This window comes from Chiloscyllium plagiosum, chromosome 23, assembly GCF_004010195.1.
Source record: "Chiloscyllium plagiosum isolate BGI_BamShark_2017 chromosome 23, ASM401019v2, whole genome shotgun sequence".
Classification (NCBI taxonomy): domain Eukaryota; kingdom Metazoa; phylum Chordata; class Chondrichthyes; order Orectolobiformes; family Hemiscylliidae; genus Chiloscyllium; species Chiloscyllium plagiosum.
Genome location: NC_057732.1, coordinates 1,743,491 through 1,758,843, shown reverse-complemented (window position 1 = coordinate 1,758,843; position 15,353 = coordinate 1,743,491). Strand labels below are relative to the sequence as shown.

Here is a 15,353-nt window from a genome sequence, read left to right as displayed (position 1 = left end):
ATATCAGCATTTAGGTATCAATTACTTCTGAGATATGGGAATTGAGAGATATTTTCTGACATTTCACTGTGATTTTTAATTGAAAATATTAGATTTGAAAAATTTCAGCATTATTTTGTTGAGCACCTTTGTCTTCCTGGTTTTCAGAACAAATCCTGTGCTTTCATGGACTTTGGTGAAAAAATAAATCAACTATCTGTTAAGTGCTTCATAGTGAGTACTATCTTATGCATTGTCAGCATGTTGTGGTTTAATTACAGAAGTGGTCCTTGTCTTGATTTAGGTTGAAAAATTTACAATCTGTATGATACGTTCTTACCATTTCTGGGCAGCCTGTCAGTAGGAAGCCGCAGCGTTACTACATGAAATATTAAGAATAGTGTGGGTGAATCTCACAGGTTGAGTTGACTGCTGTATTGACAGTGACAAAGAACTGTGGGGGAGCCAATTTGTCATACTCTTATTTGCATATTGCCATGCAGAAAGCAGATGACCCTTTTGTGAACCTAGATGGGTAACCATATCACTACAGCACCTTAAAGGATGTTTGATTTACTGAGTCAAATGCCCTGTGAGATTGAAGAGACCCATGTACAAATAGATGTTCTGTTCTCTATATTTTGCCTGAAGTTGGTGTGCTATTATTTGTTTAACTGGCAAGTTGGATGCCACAGAGGAACAATGGAAGAATTTCCTCTGCAATTAGTGAAAGTTGATTAAGAAGTAATCTAGCTAAGATTTCACCGTGTTCTGCCCCTGTAATTACTATAGTTTGACTTGTGTCCTTTCTTTGAATAATGCAATCATCATAATGTCTGAAGTGTCACTTGGATTTTCTTCATTCTGCCCGAGCTTCACAAATGTGTCATCTCTTCCATGCAGGGATATTATCAGAACCAGAATCGTTGTTTTTCATCTGGTTGGTAGCATCTATTATTTCACTGAGCAAGAGGTCATCAGCTCACTTCTTACTGAATGTGCCGGGAGGTACTTCATTTCTGGTATATGACAACAGTGGAAATGTTACAAAGTGCTCTTTTTAGTGAGTGTTGACATAGGGTGGCACAGTGGCTCAGTGGTTAGCACTGCTGCCTCACAGCACCAGAGTCACAGGTTCGATTCCAGCCTTGGGAACTGTCTGTGTGGAATTTGCACGTTCTCCCCGTGTCTGCGTGGGTTTCCTCCAGGTGCTCCGGTTTCCTCCCACAGTCCAAAGATGTGCAGGTCAGGTGAATTGGCCATGCTAAATTGCCCATAATGTTAGGTGCATCAGTCAGTGGGAAATGGGTCTGGGTGGGTTACTCTTCGGAGGATCGGTGTGGACTGGTTGGGCCGAAGGGCCTGTTTCCACACTGTAGGGAATCTAACCTCATCTAATCTTTTTCAGGAGAGACTTTCTATCTTTGAATTTTACTCGTGTTAGTCTGTGTTGAGGGTCTTTAGACTGCTTAGACTGCATAGAAAAGGCTTGCATGTCAACAAACAATTGAATTTCTTCACTACTCCCTGTCCATAATTATTTCTTCAAATGCCGCCTTCTTTTTTAAACTTGCATTTTGGAGGCATGGTAGATGAACTATTCTTTTTCTGTGGAGTTTGAAACCAGTTGCCAGGTTTGGAATGCTGTCTATTAGTCAATGAGTTTACGTACACTACATGTACACCACTGTCATCAAACCAACTTTTGTGAGTTTTATTAACATGTTCTAGGATTATTTTAGGGTCTTTTCACAAATTCATTTCTAATGACAATCCCAACTGTGTGAATTCTGCATTCTCTTTGATTTTCCTTTCCATAAGTCTGTCTAGCCACCTCTATGTTCTTTAATTTGTCTGTTTTCATTAGAGCTCACAGTCTACTGTTTATCTCTTTGCACTCTCTTTTTCTGTTTCATGTGACATAAGGTTGATATCTTGTATAGAAATTATAGAAATGTTAGTCTTCCATGTTATAATGTTTATATTGAAATTGAAGAATCTTCTTCGATAAGATGAACTCCATGAAGCCAATTGAAAATGTAAAATATTTTCCTTTGTAGGTTCACATCAGATTTGATCAATCAAGAACTCTCTTGACTGAGAATTTGCTGGTAAGAAATAATCCACATTACTGAGGTAGAACTTGATTTTCCTATGATAGATCACAAATTTATTTTGCTCTTGGAAGATTGTAAAGCTGGGATAGCAGCATGTGTTATCCATCCCTGCTGGTTCAAGTTCTTAAGAATTTCTTGATGGCCAGACCAAGCCGGAGAGTCAGGTCAGCTTTTTTGGGTTTTAACGATGCATTATTCTTCATGGTGTTAACTCCTAATGTACTTGTATTAAATTTACTTTTGCAAGTCATGGTGTGATTTGAATTTCATATTTTGGGACTCTTTTGCCCTGTACTGTAACTACTACACTACCCAGGTTCAATGAATTAGCAAGAGTGAATTAGAAATAGCGACCTGCAATATTGGAGCATTGGGAGGTATTCGAGGGTGGTGTGCCAGAGGATTCAGAGTAAATGTGTCACACAAAGATGGGTGGAATACTCAAATTTACATGGTGTCTAGATCAATGAGCATGTCATGTAAGATGAGGCAGAAATGGAAAGATTTTGTGAGATATCAAGAACTAAGTACTGCAGATCGCAAAGAGGAATATTGAAAGGGCAGGAGTACAATCCAAATGGAAATAACAAAGACAAAGTGAGAGCATGAAAAAATATCAATAAACAGAATTAAGGAGAACCCATGAAGAGTAAGAGAATACATTTAAGAGTAAGAATCATGGGTTATCTATTGGTCTTTTTTATGTAGAGGTGGAAGATCTGACTGTGGTTCTGAATAAATACTTTGAATTTGTCTTCACAAAATAGGGAGGTGATGTAGGAATTGTATTTGGGGAGGAGGTTTGTGACATATTAGATATGATGAACATGGGGAATGTTAAAGGAATTAGACCCATGAAAATGGCTAAACAACAGGATCAGATGAAACGTACTCCAGGCTGTTACAAGAAGTCAAGTTGGAAATAGCATTTTCTAAATATTATAAATATCTAAAGATGAAGAAAGTGTAGGGATATGACAAGTGTGTGGGGCTGTGGTCAAATATGAATTGTTCCTGTGGGAGCAGTGCTGACATGATGGATTAAATGGTCTTTTTGTGCTGCAACAATTCAATGATTCTATGAGTTTAGAGGGCCTTGTCAATATGGCATTCAACTTTTCTCGATCATTTTATTTTGAGCAGAGAGCCAACTTGATTATGTTTTTTTTCAGATCATCAACTGGTATCAAAAAGAGTTTGTTTGGAACTCAAATTAGAGTTCCACTTACTATGACCAGAGAATGTTGTGAAACAAACAAAATATATTTGGTGTTTCAATCTGTAACACCCTCAGATCAATAAACATATTAACATGATATCTGGCTGTCCTTGCTCTTAGCAAAGTTATAAATCATGCAACACCAGGTCATAGTCCAATAGGTTTATTTGGAAGTACTAGCTTTCGGAGCGCTGCTCCTCCATCAATTGGTTGTGGAGTATAAGATCGTAAGACACAGAATTTATAGCAAAAGTTTACAGGGTGATGTAACTAAAGTTTTATAATGAAAAAGACCTGGATTGTTTGTTAAGTCTCTCATCTTTTAGAATGACCATGTTGGTTTCAGTTCTTGCATATGTAAATCCCAGAACATTTTTAAAGTTACATTCTCAAGTAAACTTCTTCAATAGGTGCTATGTGGTTCCAGATAATGCATAGAAGATGTGAGGTGCCCTGTATGAGGTTGTCTGTGTCCCAATGTTCAGACTGATTCCATTTCTAAAAAAGACGTTTACAGAATCTTACATGGATTCATGCAGTTTTTGAGCAATATAAAATGTAATTCTTCAAGTACAAATTCACCCCACAAACATATGTGTGTGCGGATGAGGGGAGTGGTATGAGTGTCTGTGAGAGAGAGTGTGTATGTGTGTGAGTGTAAAGGGATATAAGCCTGTGAGAGGGTGTGTGTGTGGCTGAGAATGTGGGAATGTGTGAGCATAATAGGAAAGCTTGTGTATGAGAGAGGCTTTGTATGAGTGCATGGGTGTGTAGGGGTGTCTGTGTGTGCGTCTGTGTGTAGTGCAATGGGGTCACCTGTAGTGTGATATGAACCCAGCATCCCACTTGAAAACATCCTCATGGGTACCGAACTTGGCTATCAGCCTCTGCTAAGTCACTTTGCGTCGTTGCCGGTCCTGAAGTCCGCCTTGGAGGATGGTCACCCGAAGGTCTGAGGTCGAATGTCCCGGACCGCTGAAGTGTTCTCCAACTGGGAGGGAACATTCCTGTCTGTTGATTGTTGTGCGGTATCCATTCATCTGTTGTCATAGCCTCTGCTCGGTCTCGCCAATGTACCATGCCTCAGGACATCCTTGCAGTGTATGACATAGACAATGTTGGCTGAGTCACATGAGTACCTGCCACATACATGGTGGGAGGTGTCCCTACGTGTAATGATGGTATCCGTGTTGATACTCTGACATGTTTTGCAGCGTCTGCTGTGACAGGGTTGTATGGTGTTGTCCTGAAAGCTGAGCAGTTTGCTGTGAACAATGATCTGTTTAAGGTTTGATGGCTGATTAAAGGCAAGAAGTGGAAGCGTGGGGAAGGTCTTGGCGAGGTGCTCATCCTCATTGATAATGTGTTGCAGGCTGCGAAGAACATGACATGACACCTATTGTTAAAGTTTACTTGAGAATATAACTTTTTTAAAGTTCTGGGATTTACAGATGAAAGAACTGAAACCAACATGGTCATTGTAAAAGATGAGAGACTTACTAAATAATCCAGATCTTTTTCATTATATAATTTCAGTTACATCACACTGTAAACTTTTGCTATAAATTCTGTGTCTTATGATCTAATACTCCACAACCACTTGATGGAGGAGCAGCACTCCAAAAGCTAGTACCTCCAAATAAACCTGTTGAACTATAACCTGGACTTTTAACTTTGTACCTCCCAGTCCAACACTGGCACCTCTAAACCATGACTTGTGCTTGGCGATGTGTTTATATGTTAAATGTTAATCGATTGTGCCAATTTAATGAATATGTCATTGTTTTTTTTCAATTCACTCACTCGTGAGATGTGGGTGTCATTGATTGGGCCAGCACCTTTTGCCTATTCCCAGTTGTCTTTGAGAAGTTGGTATGAGCTGCCTTCTTGAACCACTGTAGTCTACATGCTGTAGGTTGTCCCACAATGCCCCTTAGGGAAGGAATTTCAGGATTTTGACCCAGTGAACTGACGGAATGCTGATATATATGTGACAGGCTTGGAGAGGAACTTGCAATTTGTGGTGTTCCAACTGTCCTTTTCGATGGAAATGGTCACTGATTTGGAAGGTGCCCTGCAAGGATTTTTGTTGAATTTCTGCAGTGCATCTTGTAGATCATAGATACTGCTGCTACTGAGCATTGGTGAAGAAGAGAGTCACAAATGGTGCTGAACATTGCATAATTATCAGTGGACATCCCCACTTCTGATCTTATGATGGAGGGAAGGTCATCGATGAAGCAGCTGAGGATGGTTGAGCCTCGGACACTACTCTGAAGAACTCCTGCAGATATGTCCTGGAGCTGAGATAACTGACCTCCAATTTCCCACAAGCATCTTCCATGTATGACTCTAACCAATGGAAAATTTGTCCGCTGATACCCATTAATTCCAGTTTTGCTGGGTTTATTAAGAATTAAACTTTCAAGTGTTTAACAAACAAGATTCAATGGCATGACCATACTAGATTGGCCATTAATTATTCTAGACAATTACCCAAATAAGGCAGTCAAGATTTTGCAATATTTTTATTTATCTTATTCCAATAGAAAACTAAATCGCCACTTTGGAGCTCCTGATTCATAGTTACATAAAACCCCAGGACATTCAGCCCAACTGGTTTATGCTATTGCTTATACTCCCATTTGAGCATCCTCCCACTCTATTTATCACCTCCTATCCTGTCCCTATATCCCTTTATTTCTTTGTCCCTCATGCACGTAAAAAAGTAACACTCCGTACTCCGTGGCCTGTGATGAATTGTGCATGGATTTACTATGTTGCTGTAATACTAAATCATCTTATTGTTAATTCACAGGCAGTTGAGTATTTACTCAAGATACCTTTACCTTCCAACTTAGAAAAACTTTATGGTCCTTATCTTGTGAAGAAATTTGAGCTTAGCCGGACCTACCTTGCCATCAAACTTGCTGAAACTATCAACCACATCCCAGAAAAGGCATCAATTCAATGTTCAACTGATTCAACCAGTTCACATGAAGGTAATTTTGTATAATATATACAATAGTATTTTTAATACTTGCTTAGTAACTATTATGTAGAATTACATTTTTGCAGCACAGAAGTGGCTATTTTGCATTCAGGTGTATGTCAGTAATTATGCTGCACACAAGCCACCTCCCATTCTCTTTAGAGACACTGGCCCAGATTTTTGACTAAGGTCTCCAATTTCTGAAACTCGAGCCTTCCTCTGAAGCCCATGTCTGCCAAATCTAATCTCTTAGAGATGTGGGTGGGGTGCCGTTTTGCGAGCTGTATTGTTGTGTGGGTGTTGAGGTGGACTAGTTAGAAGGCCTACCTCAGTTCTTGAAGAGAGCCACATAGGTGTGTGCTTATACTGCCAAACCTTATGCATTACATCTGTCCTACCAATCTCCCTTCCCACCTCCCCTCCCTCACCACTCCCCAATGCATTATGCCCATACGTCATTTCCTACCTCTGTGCTCCCATCAGGTCTCATCTGTGGCGTCTTGCAACAATGCTGTCCATCCCCACTCATTGCCCCACGTCACTTCACACCTCCATGCCCCTGTCATGCTGGGTTACCACCATTGTGGTCTTTACCTGCTCAGTCAAATCTCATCTCTGCAACTCCCCCCCCCCCCCTGCCGGATCCTCCATACCCACTTCCCCAGTATTTAATATGATACCTCAGGAGCTATTGAAATGGACATAAAAACCTTTCTGAAAATCTAATAGCTTTGTTATTTATGCATACAATTTTGAAAAAAAAACTTTCATTCATCAAACCCATTCCAAATTTAAAAGAGTGGTCAAGTGGAACAAATGAGTTGCGGGTTATTTGGATGGTTGTAGAAACCCTCGCCGGTTCTACTGAGCTTAGGGAACACCACTTGAGTGAAGGCAATTGTATAGCCTCACTCAGGACATATTCTGATCAGAAGGATTCTAGGTCAGTCCACAGCAAAACCCCAAAACAAAGCCAAGCCTTGGCCAAATGGTTAAAGTTTTCTTCAGGATCCAGGCCAGCAAAAGGCCCCACTAAACTTAAACTGAGTTAGAGAATTGATAGGTTGGTGTACAAGAGTGTGCACACCTTGGAAAATCCACCTACATCTGGTTGGAACAGTTAAATTATTTAGTTACATCTAAATCAGAACCAATCAAAATATTGGAGCTTCGGTCTTTGCTTGGGCTGATGTATTATTATAGAAACGTCATACATAACCTGGCCTCCATCATGGTACCTTTGTATCAACTCTTTAAAAAAAAGGATTAGCCTTCCAAATGGTTATATAACCAAGCCATAATTTTCAGGAAGGTGAAGAAACAGCTCACATCCTCTCAAGTGTTGGCACACTATGACCCTGAGCGAGATCTGGTATCCCTGTACAGCATTAGCTCATTGGTGGCCCTATGGACAGTTGAGAGTGTGGTACTGGATAAGCACAGCAGGTCAGGCAGCATCCAGGGCCCAGTGGAGAGGAAAACCCAATAGCATATCCATTAAGACTTTTGCTAATGTAGAGCATAAATATGCCCAGATAGAGAAGGGAGGGTTGGCGGTCATATTTGGAGTCAGGAGGTTCCACCAATATCTTTGCGGATTAAAATTTGTAATATTAATGCACTGCAAACTCCTGCTAGGTTTACTTAAATAGCTTCAAGCCAAATTCAGCAGTGGGCTCCATTACCCAGTGCATATAATTCCTATCGGGGAGGCCAAGTAGCAAATTTGGATGCATTGAGCTACCTCCTCCTGATAGAAGCACCAGTGGTACTGGAAGAGTCTGTAATGGTTTTAAATTTTCTGCATACAATTCCAGTCACAGCTGACAATATCAGACTTTGAATGCAGAAATATCCAGTCCTGGCAAAACTGCAACAGCTGATAGTGATGGGGGATACCAAAGGGCCACCACAACCAGAATTGAAACCTTTTTGGACCTGGAGAGACCAGATCACAGTAGAGGACGGCATATTATTATGGGGAGCAAGAGTGCTTATCCCGAGCAAAGGTCATGCCCATTTCCTGGCTGAACTCCACCAGGAGAAAATGAGGGCTGCAGTTGCTGGAGATCAGAGTCAAGAGTGTAGTGCTGGAAAAGCACAGCAGGTCAGGCAGCATCTGAGGAGCAGGAGAATCGACGTTTTGGGCATAAGCCCTTCCTCAGGAAGCCCTTCATCTTCAGGGGTTTCCAAAATGAAGATGTTGGCAAGAATTTATTTCTGATGGCCAGGCTTGGATGCAAATATAGCTGCGTTAGTGGGGCAGTGCCCAAGTACCAACAAAGAGAAAAATTACTGCCAGCAGCTCTTCACATTTGTGGGAATGGATGGGTAAACCCTGGATGCCGTTACATGTTGACTATGCAGGTCCTTTCATGGGCTCAATATTCTTATTCAATTTTGGATGCCCACTTGAAGTGGCTGGACATGTGTAGAGTTCATTTGTCAAACATATAGACAATGATAGAAAAACAGCTGACATGCTTTACAATACACGGACTCCCGGAAGAGTTGGTCACAGATAATGGGCCATCGTTTACGAGCAGGGAATTTGAGTATTTGCTAAAGTTGAATGCCATTCGACGTATAAGAATAGCTGCATACCATCCATCATCCAATGGTCTGGAAGAAACGGCAGTCCAAACTTTGAAAGTAGATTTAAAGAAACAGCTGACAGCTTCACTAGGCACCTATTTGATTAGAGGACCACCCCTCATGCAAATATAGGGATAGTTGTGGCAGAATTTCTAATGGGGAGAAGACTACACTCTGGGTTAAATCTGATCTTGCTGGATCTGGGGCAGAAGATGTAATGGCATCTGGAATGTCATTGCTGGACACAAGATTCCACTCAGCGAGAGAAACGGTTTACGTCAGGGGCTGAAGTTTGGTGTAGCAACCACAGGAATGGCCCTGCATGGGTAAGAGACTTGGTCAATGTGAGGTCAGGTCGAGTGACGTGTAAACTTTGGGTAGGTGCAACGGTCCTGAACAAGCATGAAGACCATATGAAAACTGTAAATGATGCTGGAGCAAAACGTGTCCAGCTCCTTGACAGCCTTTCTGATTGTTCAGGAATCCATGGGTTCTCCCTCTCCCTCAAGCATTGAAGGTACCTCAGAATCTGAGATGGACATGGTGGATGTCACTGCTTCGATGCCTTTGCTACCTGAATAATAGAATTAATTTCTTTTGAGACACCCTGGGCACAAGAGGTGAGCTACTGTGTGTTACATGTTGCTTATATCAGAGGAACTTTGAGTTGGTACTAAAATGCCCCAGGAGGAGCTACATAAAAAGAACCAGCCATGTCCTTGGACTTAGAGGGGGATGGTTGTAGTGATTGTAATTTCAACCAGGTGGACCTCATAGAATATGAGTTCCTTGATTGGGGCTGGTAACTTGGTCCAATCAGGAAGCTCTGGCAGACAGATAAGAACAGGGTCAGAAATAAGCACTGCCGCACTTAGGTGGTAGTGTGGGGGTTAAATTATTAAAAAGAGAAAAAAAAGAGAAAAAAAATATAAACAGAAAAAAAAAGAACAGGGTCAGAAAGGTGTGGGGCCTGGCTTTGCTGCTTCTCTCCCTTGTAAAATTGCTGTTGTATACAGCTGTAAATGTTAACTGTTTTTTGTAAACTGTTTTGTAATTGTTTAATAAAATAATAAAAAAGAACAGGGTCAGACATCCTGCTCACTCTGAGGGAACTGGATCAGTGTCAAGGACTCCATTTTGTGTCAGAGAGGGGACTGACTCTGAGCTGGCTGTCCACATACAGTGTGTTTCTGCGGATGTTGGCTCCTGTTTGTTTTTGGAGGAAACCTGAATCCTAAACTGTGTGAACCATATTGTCAGTTTGTTAACTGGTATTTCTTTCTGTTGAGGACTGACTTCTAAACTGGCTGATGTAAACAGTCAATGTATTACAGGTGTAACTCAGTTCTCATTAGGGAACTGCAGTTTCACTGATTGGTTACAGCCCATGTGTTACTCTTTTCGCCTTCATTTTGAGAAAAGGACAATGTTGACTTTGTGGTAGGCTGAGCCCTTGCACACTGGTTTTCTTTGTTTTTTTTAATGTGTTTTCACTTTTTTGGTGTTTGGACTGAACCCTTGTGAGAAAATACACCTTTCCAGATGAGCTGATTCTGTATGGGTTGGCCTGGCCCTTTGTGGGTGACTAGGCCTCTGTAAAGACTGAACACCTGCATGTGTGTGTGTGTGTGCTGGGAGGTGAGAAATTGCTGCACCCTGGAGTGGACGCAACCCCTGTGAGTTAACTGCACCTTTACAAAGTACTGTGTTCCTGTGAGTGAGTCTGGTTCTTTGGATGGACCAGACCTCTGCAGAGACTGAACACCTGTGTGTGTGCTGTGGACACTGCCTTTGGGAGTGGACCAAAACCTTGTGAGTTAACTGCAGCTTCACAATGTACTGTGTTCCTGTGAGTGGGCCTGGTTCTCTGTGGATGGACCAGGCCTCTATGGAGACTGAACCCCTGTGTGTGTGCTGTGGGGTGTGCCTTTGCTGCCATTGGGCTTGGATTCTGCCTTGGTACTGGAAACTGTATTGTGAGGATTTTGTGAATTCAGCTACTGTATGTGGGTTTTGTAATTGTGTTTGAGTGCACGTCAGAATGGGTTAGTCAGGATGTGGGAGCTGGGGGTTGATGAACGGCCTTGGGGAAAGTGGACTGAGGTGGGGTGGGGTTTAGGGGCTAGGCAGCTGAGAGCGTGCCTGGTGGAAAGCTGGTCAGGGGAGGGGCAACTGGTACGCAAGCTGGCTGGAGACCAGAGGGTTGATGACTGGCCTGGAGGAGCCTTCCGGTTAGATTCACACATGTATTGGGACATAATTTTTAACCGTTTCACCACATACGCAAGCTGGCTGGAGACCAGAGGGTTGATGACTGGCCTGGAGGAGCCTGCCGGTATGCGAGGTGGGCGGGGCCAAGCAGCTGATATCGTCCTCACAGGAAAACTGGTATAGGGCAGGCCGATCAGTACACTGGGAGGCTGAGCCAGATGGTTGACAGCTGACCAGGGGAGGACCAGTCAGTATGTGAGGAGGCTGGGAACCGGGCAGCCGATGGGTTGTCTGTGGCAATGCTGGCCAGGGGAAAGGGTCAGTCAGTACGCAGGGCAACCAGGTGCTGGAAGGCTGACAGCCTGCCTGTAGGAAAGCAGGAGAAAGTGAGGACTGCAGATGCTGGAGATCAGAGCTGAAAATGTGTTGCTGGAAAAGCACAGCAGGTCAGGCAGCATCCAGGGAACAGGAGAATCGACATTTCAGGCATAAGCCCTTCTTCAAGAAAGCAGGTCAGGGGTGGTTTGGTTAGTACGTGGAGTGACCAGGAGCCGGTGGCAGATGTCAGTCATGGAGGAAAGTGGGCTGGGGAGGGTCAGTCAGTGCATAATGCAGCCAGAGACTGGAAGGCCAACAACCAGCTCTTAGGAAAGCGGCCATGGGTAGTCCGGTAAGTACGCTGGGTGACTGGGAGCTGGATGGTTGACGACCAGCCTGGAGGAAAGCAGGCCTGGGGAGGGTCAGTCAGTACGCAGGGTAGCTGGAGACTGAAGGCCAAGGACAGTTGATCAGTATGTGGTATGGACTATGTCAGGTGATTTTTTTTTTAATACGAATATTAGTCTGTGTTCTATGCACTCTTTCTCATTTGATTGCACTATATTGTCTGTGTTTGTTACTGTTACCTTTGACTGAAAGTGGGATTTGAGGTTTGTCCTCATCTCCCTGGAAACTGGTTGAATGGTTGGGTTTGGGGTTTGGCTTTGCTGCCACTTCCCCTGTATATAGTGTTTTTTAAAACTGTATTTTGCACTGTTTAATAAAGTTTAAAAAAAACAGTAGGGTCAAACATCCCGTTCACTCTGAGAGCTGGCATTAAGGAAGCTGGATTGGTGTCCAGGAGACTCAATTTTTTTGGGGGAGGGGACTGATTCTGTGCTGGTTGGGCCACAGTCAGTGTGTTGCTGCTGTTGTTTGTTTCTGCTTTTTTGGAGGAAACCTGATTCCTTGACTGGCTGAATTATTTAGCCAGTTTGTTCACTGGTATTCCTTTTTTGAGGACTGATTTTTAAGCTGGCTGATTGTAACAGTCAGTGTTACAGGTGTAACTCAGTTCCCATTAGGGAACTGTTGTTTCACTAACTGGTTACAGCCTGTATTTTACTCTGTTCTTTTCTTAAAGACAAAGAGAAAAATGTTGATTGTGGCAGGGCATAGCCCTTGTACTCTAGTTTTTTTTGTATGTGTCTTCACTGCCGTTTTCGGTGTTTGGACGGAGCCCTTGTGAGAAAATATATCTTACTGGATGAGCTGTTCCTGTGGGTAGGCCTGACCCTTGGTCTTGGCCTCTGCAAAGACTCTGTGCGCTGGGAGGTGAGCACTTGCTGCATCCTGGAGTTTGGGAGTAGACCCTGCCTTTGAGAGTGGATCAAACCCCTGTGAGTTAACTGCACCTTTGCAATGGGTGAAAGTGAAGACTGCAGATGCTAGAGATCAGAGTCAAGGTTAGAGTGGTGCTGGAAAAGCATGGCAAGTCAGGCAGCATCCGAGGAGCACGAAAATCGACATTTCGGGCAAAATCCATTCATCAGGAATGAGGCTGGGAGCCTCAGGAGTGGAGAGATAAATGGATGGGGGTTGGGGCTGAAGGAAAAGTAAGGGAACAGTGTGTACTGTTCCTGTTTGGTTTTGGAGGAAAACTGATTACTGAACTGGATGAACCATATCGCCAGTTTGTTAACTGGTATACCTTTGCATTGATGACTGATTTTTAAACTGGCTGATTTAAACAGTCAATGTGTTATAGGTGTAATTCGGTTCTCATTAGGGAACTGTTGATTCACTGGCTGGTGTTTCTCTTTTCTCCTTTTTTTTATTTTTAGAAAAGGACTGTTGTGGCAGGCCTAAGCCTTTGCACGCTGGTTTTCTTTGTCTCACATTTTTGGTGTTTGGACTGAGCCCTTGTGAGAAAATACATCTTTCCAGATGAGCTGATCCTGTATGGGTAGGCCTGGCCCTTTGTGGTATTTTCCCTGTCTGTCTCCTCTCGCCCCCAACTCCCCACCCACCCCACAGCTGTTATCCTGCAATGTGGCTGGTGTGTTATCCGCTGATTAGATTCTTAGAACACTCTGTGTTAACAGCAGACTGGACAAGGTGTTCCAGGTGTTACTATTAAACCCTTCAGCAGTCAAAGGATTTTTGGTCATGGGACGACTAAGAAGTTTGTTTCTATCCCTCTGGCCAAAAATCTATCACAGTCATAGAGATGTACAGCACAGACACAGACCCTTCAGTCAATCTTGTCTGTGCCGACCAGCGACCCTAAATTAATCTAATCCCATTTGCCAGCACTTGGCCTTTATCCCTCTGAACCCTTCCTATTCATATACTTATCCACGTGCCTGTTTACATTTTATAATTGTACTAGCCTCCACCATTTCTGGCATCTCATTCCATACACACACCACCCTCTGTCTGAAAAAGTTGTCCCTGAGTTCCATTTAAAATCTTTCCCCTCTCACCTTACACCTATGCCCTCTAGTTCTGAACTCCCCCACCCCAGGGAAAAGACCTAGTCTATTTACCCTATCCATGCTCCTCATGATTTTATAAACCTCTATCAGGTCACCCCTCAGCCTTCGCCACTCCAGGGAAAACAGCCCCAACCTATTAAACCTTTCCCTATAGCTCAAACCCTCCAAACCTGGTAACATCCTTGTAAATCATTTCTGAACTCTTTCAAGTTTCACAACATCCTTCCAATAGGAGGGAGACATTACAAAGTTAATGTGTTGTTAGCACTTAATTTCAAGAGCTTGCTTTGTTAGCATTCCTTCTGGGGGAGACACACTTTCTGCTGCTATTTTTGTGGACATTGCAGTTAATAAACATTAATGAAAGGGATGAGATTCCAGTAGGATGGTGTCTAAGCTCCGACCTTTGTGGTTGTCATTGGAACATTGAAGAAAAGGATCTCCTCATTTCCCCCAATCATTCCACAAATTATCACCTAGATAGGGGATGAAACGTCTGCAACATAAATTCCCAGCTCGGCGAACAGAACCACAACAATGAGCACCTGAGCTACAAATCTTCTCACAAACTTTGAACAAAGTATCATGACTTGAGAAAAAACAGTGAATTCTTATTACTCAGCAACATGTTATTTGTCTTGTTAATGTTTAGTTGTTGTGAGTCATTTAAGGCTCTTGTGGTTATAATATATCTATGATTTATTTCTCTTAACATGTCAAGGTAAACTACTTCTGTTCCATATTGCAGATGAAAAATTTATAGATCTGGATACTGATGTGAATATTATGACTAAATTAGATCGTGCACTGGAAACCACAAGAACATGCCAACCGCGTAAAAAGGAACTGGACATTTATTCCTTAAGGTACACCCTAAATCTGCCCCAGTTGAAGGTAATTATACACAATAATAAGTGGTAGAAATATTTACAGCTAGGTGTTAATCTACAAATAGATTAATTGGTTGAATTATGTCAAACCAAATGTCCAGTTTATTTTTAGCTCATTGTTATGACTCCGTTATGAAGGCCATTGCTGATAATGAGGCCCCACTGTCCCACAAGTAATTGTAATATTGCAAACATCCAATTAACTCAACAAACTGTACAATTTGCTTGACTGATTTGATTTGGGACAAAAGTAATTCACACCAGGTTTCACCATAGTAGAAAAATAATCATATATTGTAAACAGTGGCTGATTCTGGCAAGTAAGATTGGATTACTAATTTACTATCCTTCAACTGAAACTATACCCTTTTAAATCCCCAAACACATACATTTAATTACAGATCAGTCAAACGAAAGACGGATTGTTTCTCATACATATTATAGAGTGAAAAAGTATAGATGGGGAAAACAAAATTTTGTATATCAAAAGTCCAATTGAGGGCGGCACGGTGGCACAGTGGTTAGCACTGCTGCCTCACAGCGCCAGAGACCCGGGTTCAATTCCCGGGCGACTGACTGTGTGGAGTTTGCACG

The 15,353-nt window shown here is 42.5% G+C and overlaps 1 protein-coding gene across 1 annotated transcript in view; it reads left to right on the top strand.

Annotated features, from left to right (window-relative positions):
• The window catches only part of LOC122561536 (cilia- and flagella-associated protein 54-like), a 201,748-nt gene that overhangs the window by 14,319 nt on the left and 172,076 nt on the right, over positions 1 to 15,353 (top strand). Inside the window, exons 2-5 of the mRNA XM_043713281.1 lie at positions 148 to 213; positions 2,040 to 2,090; positions 6,134 to 6,317; positions 14,618 to 14,763. Coding sequence (XP_043569216.1) covers positions 166 to 213; positions 2,040 to 2,090; positions 6,134 to 6,317; positions 14,618 to 14,763 — 429 coding nt within the window. The 5' untranslated portion in view covers positions 148 to 165. The remainder of the gene's footprint in view (positions 1 to 147; positions 214 to 2,039; positions 2,091 to 6,133; positions 6,318 to 14,617; positions 14,764 to 15,353) is intronic.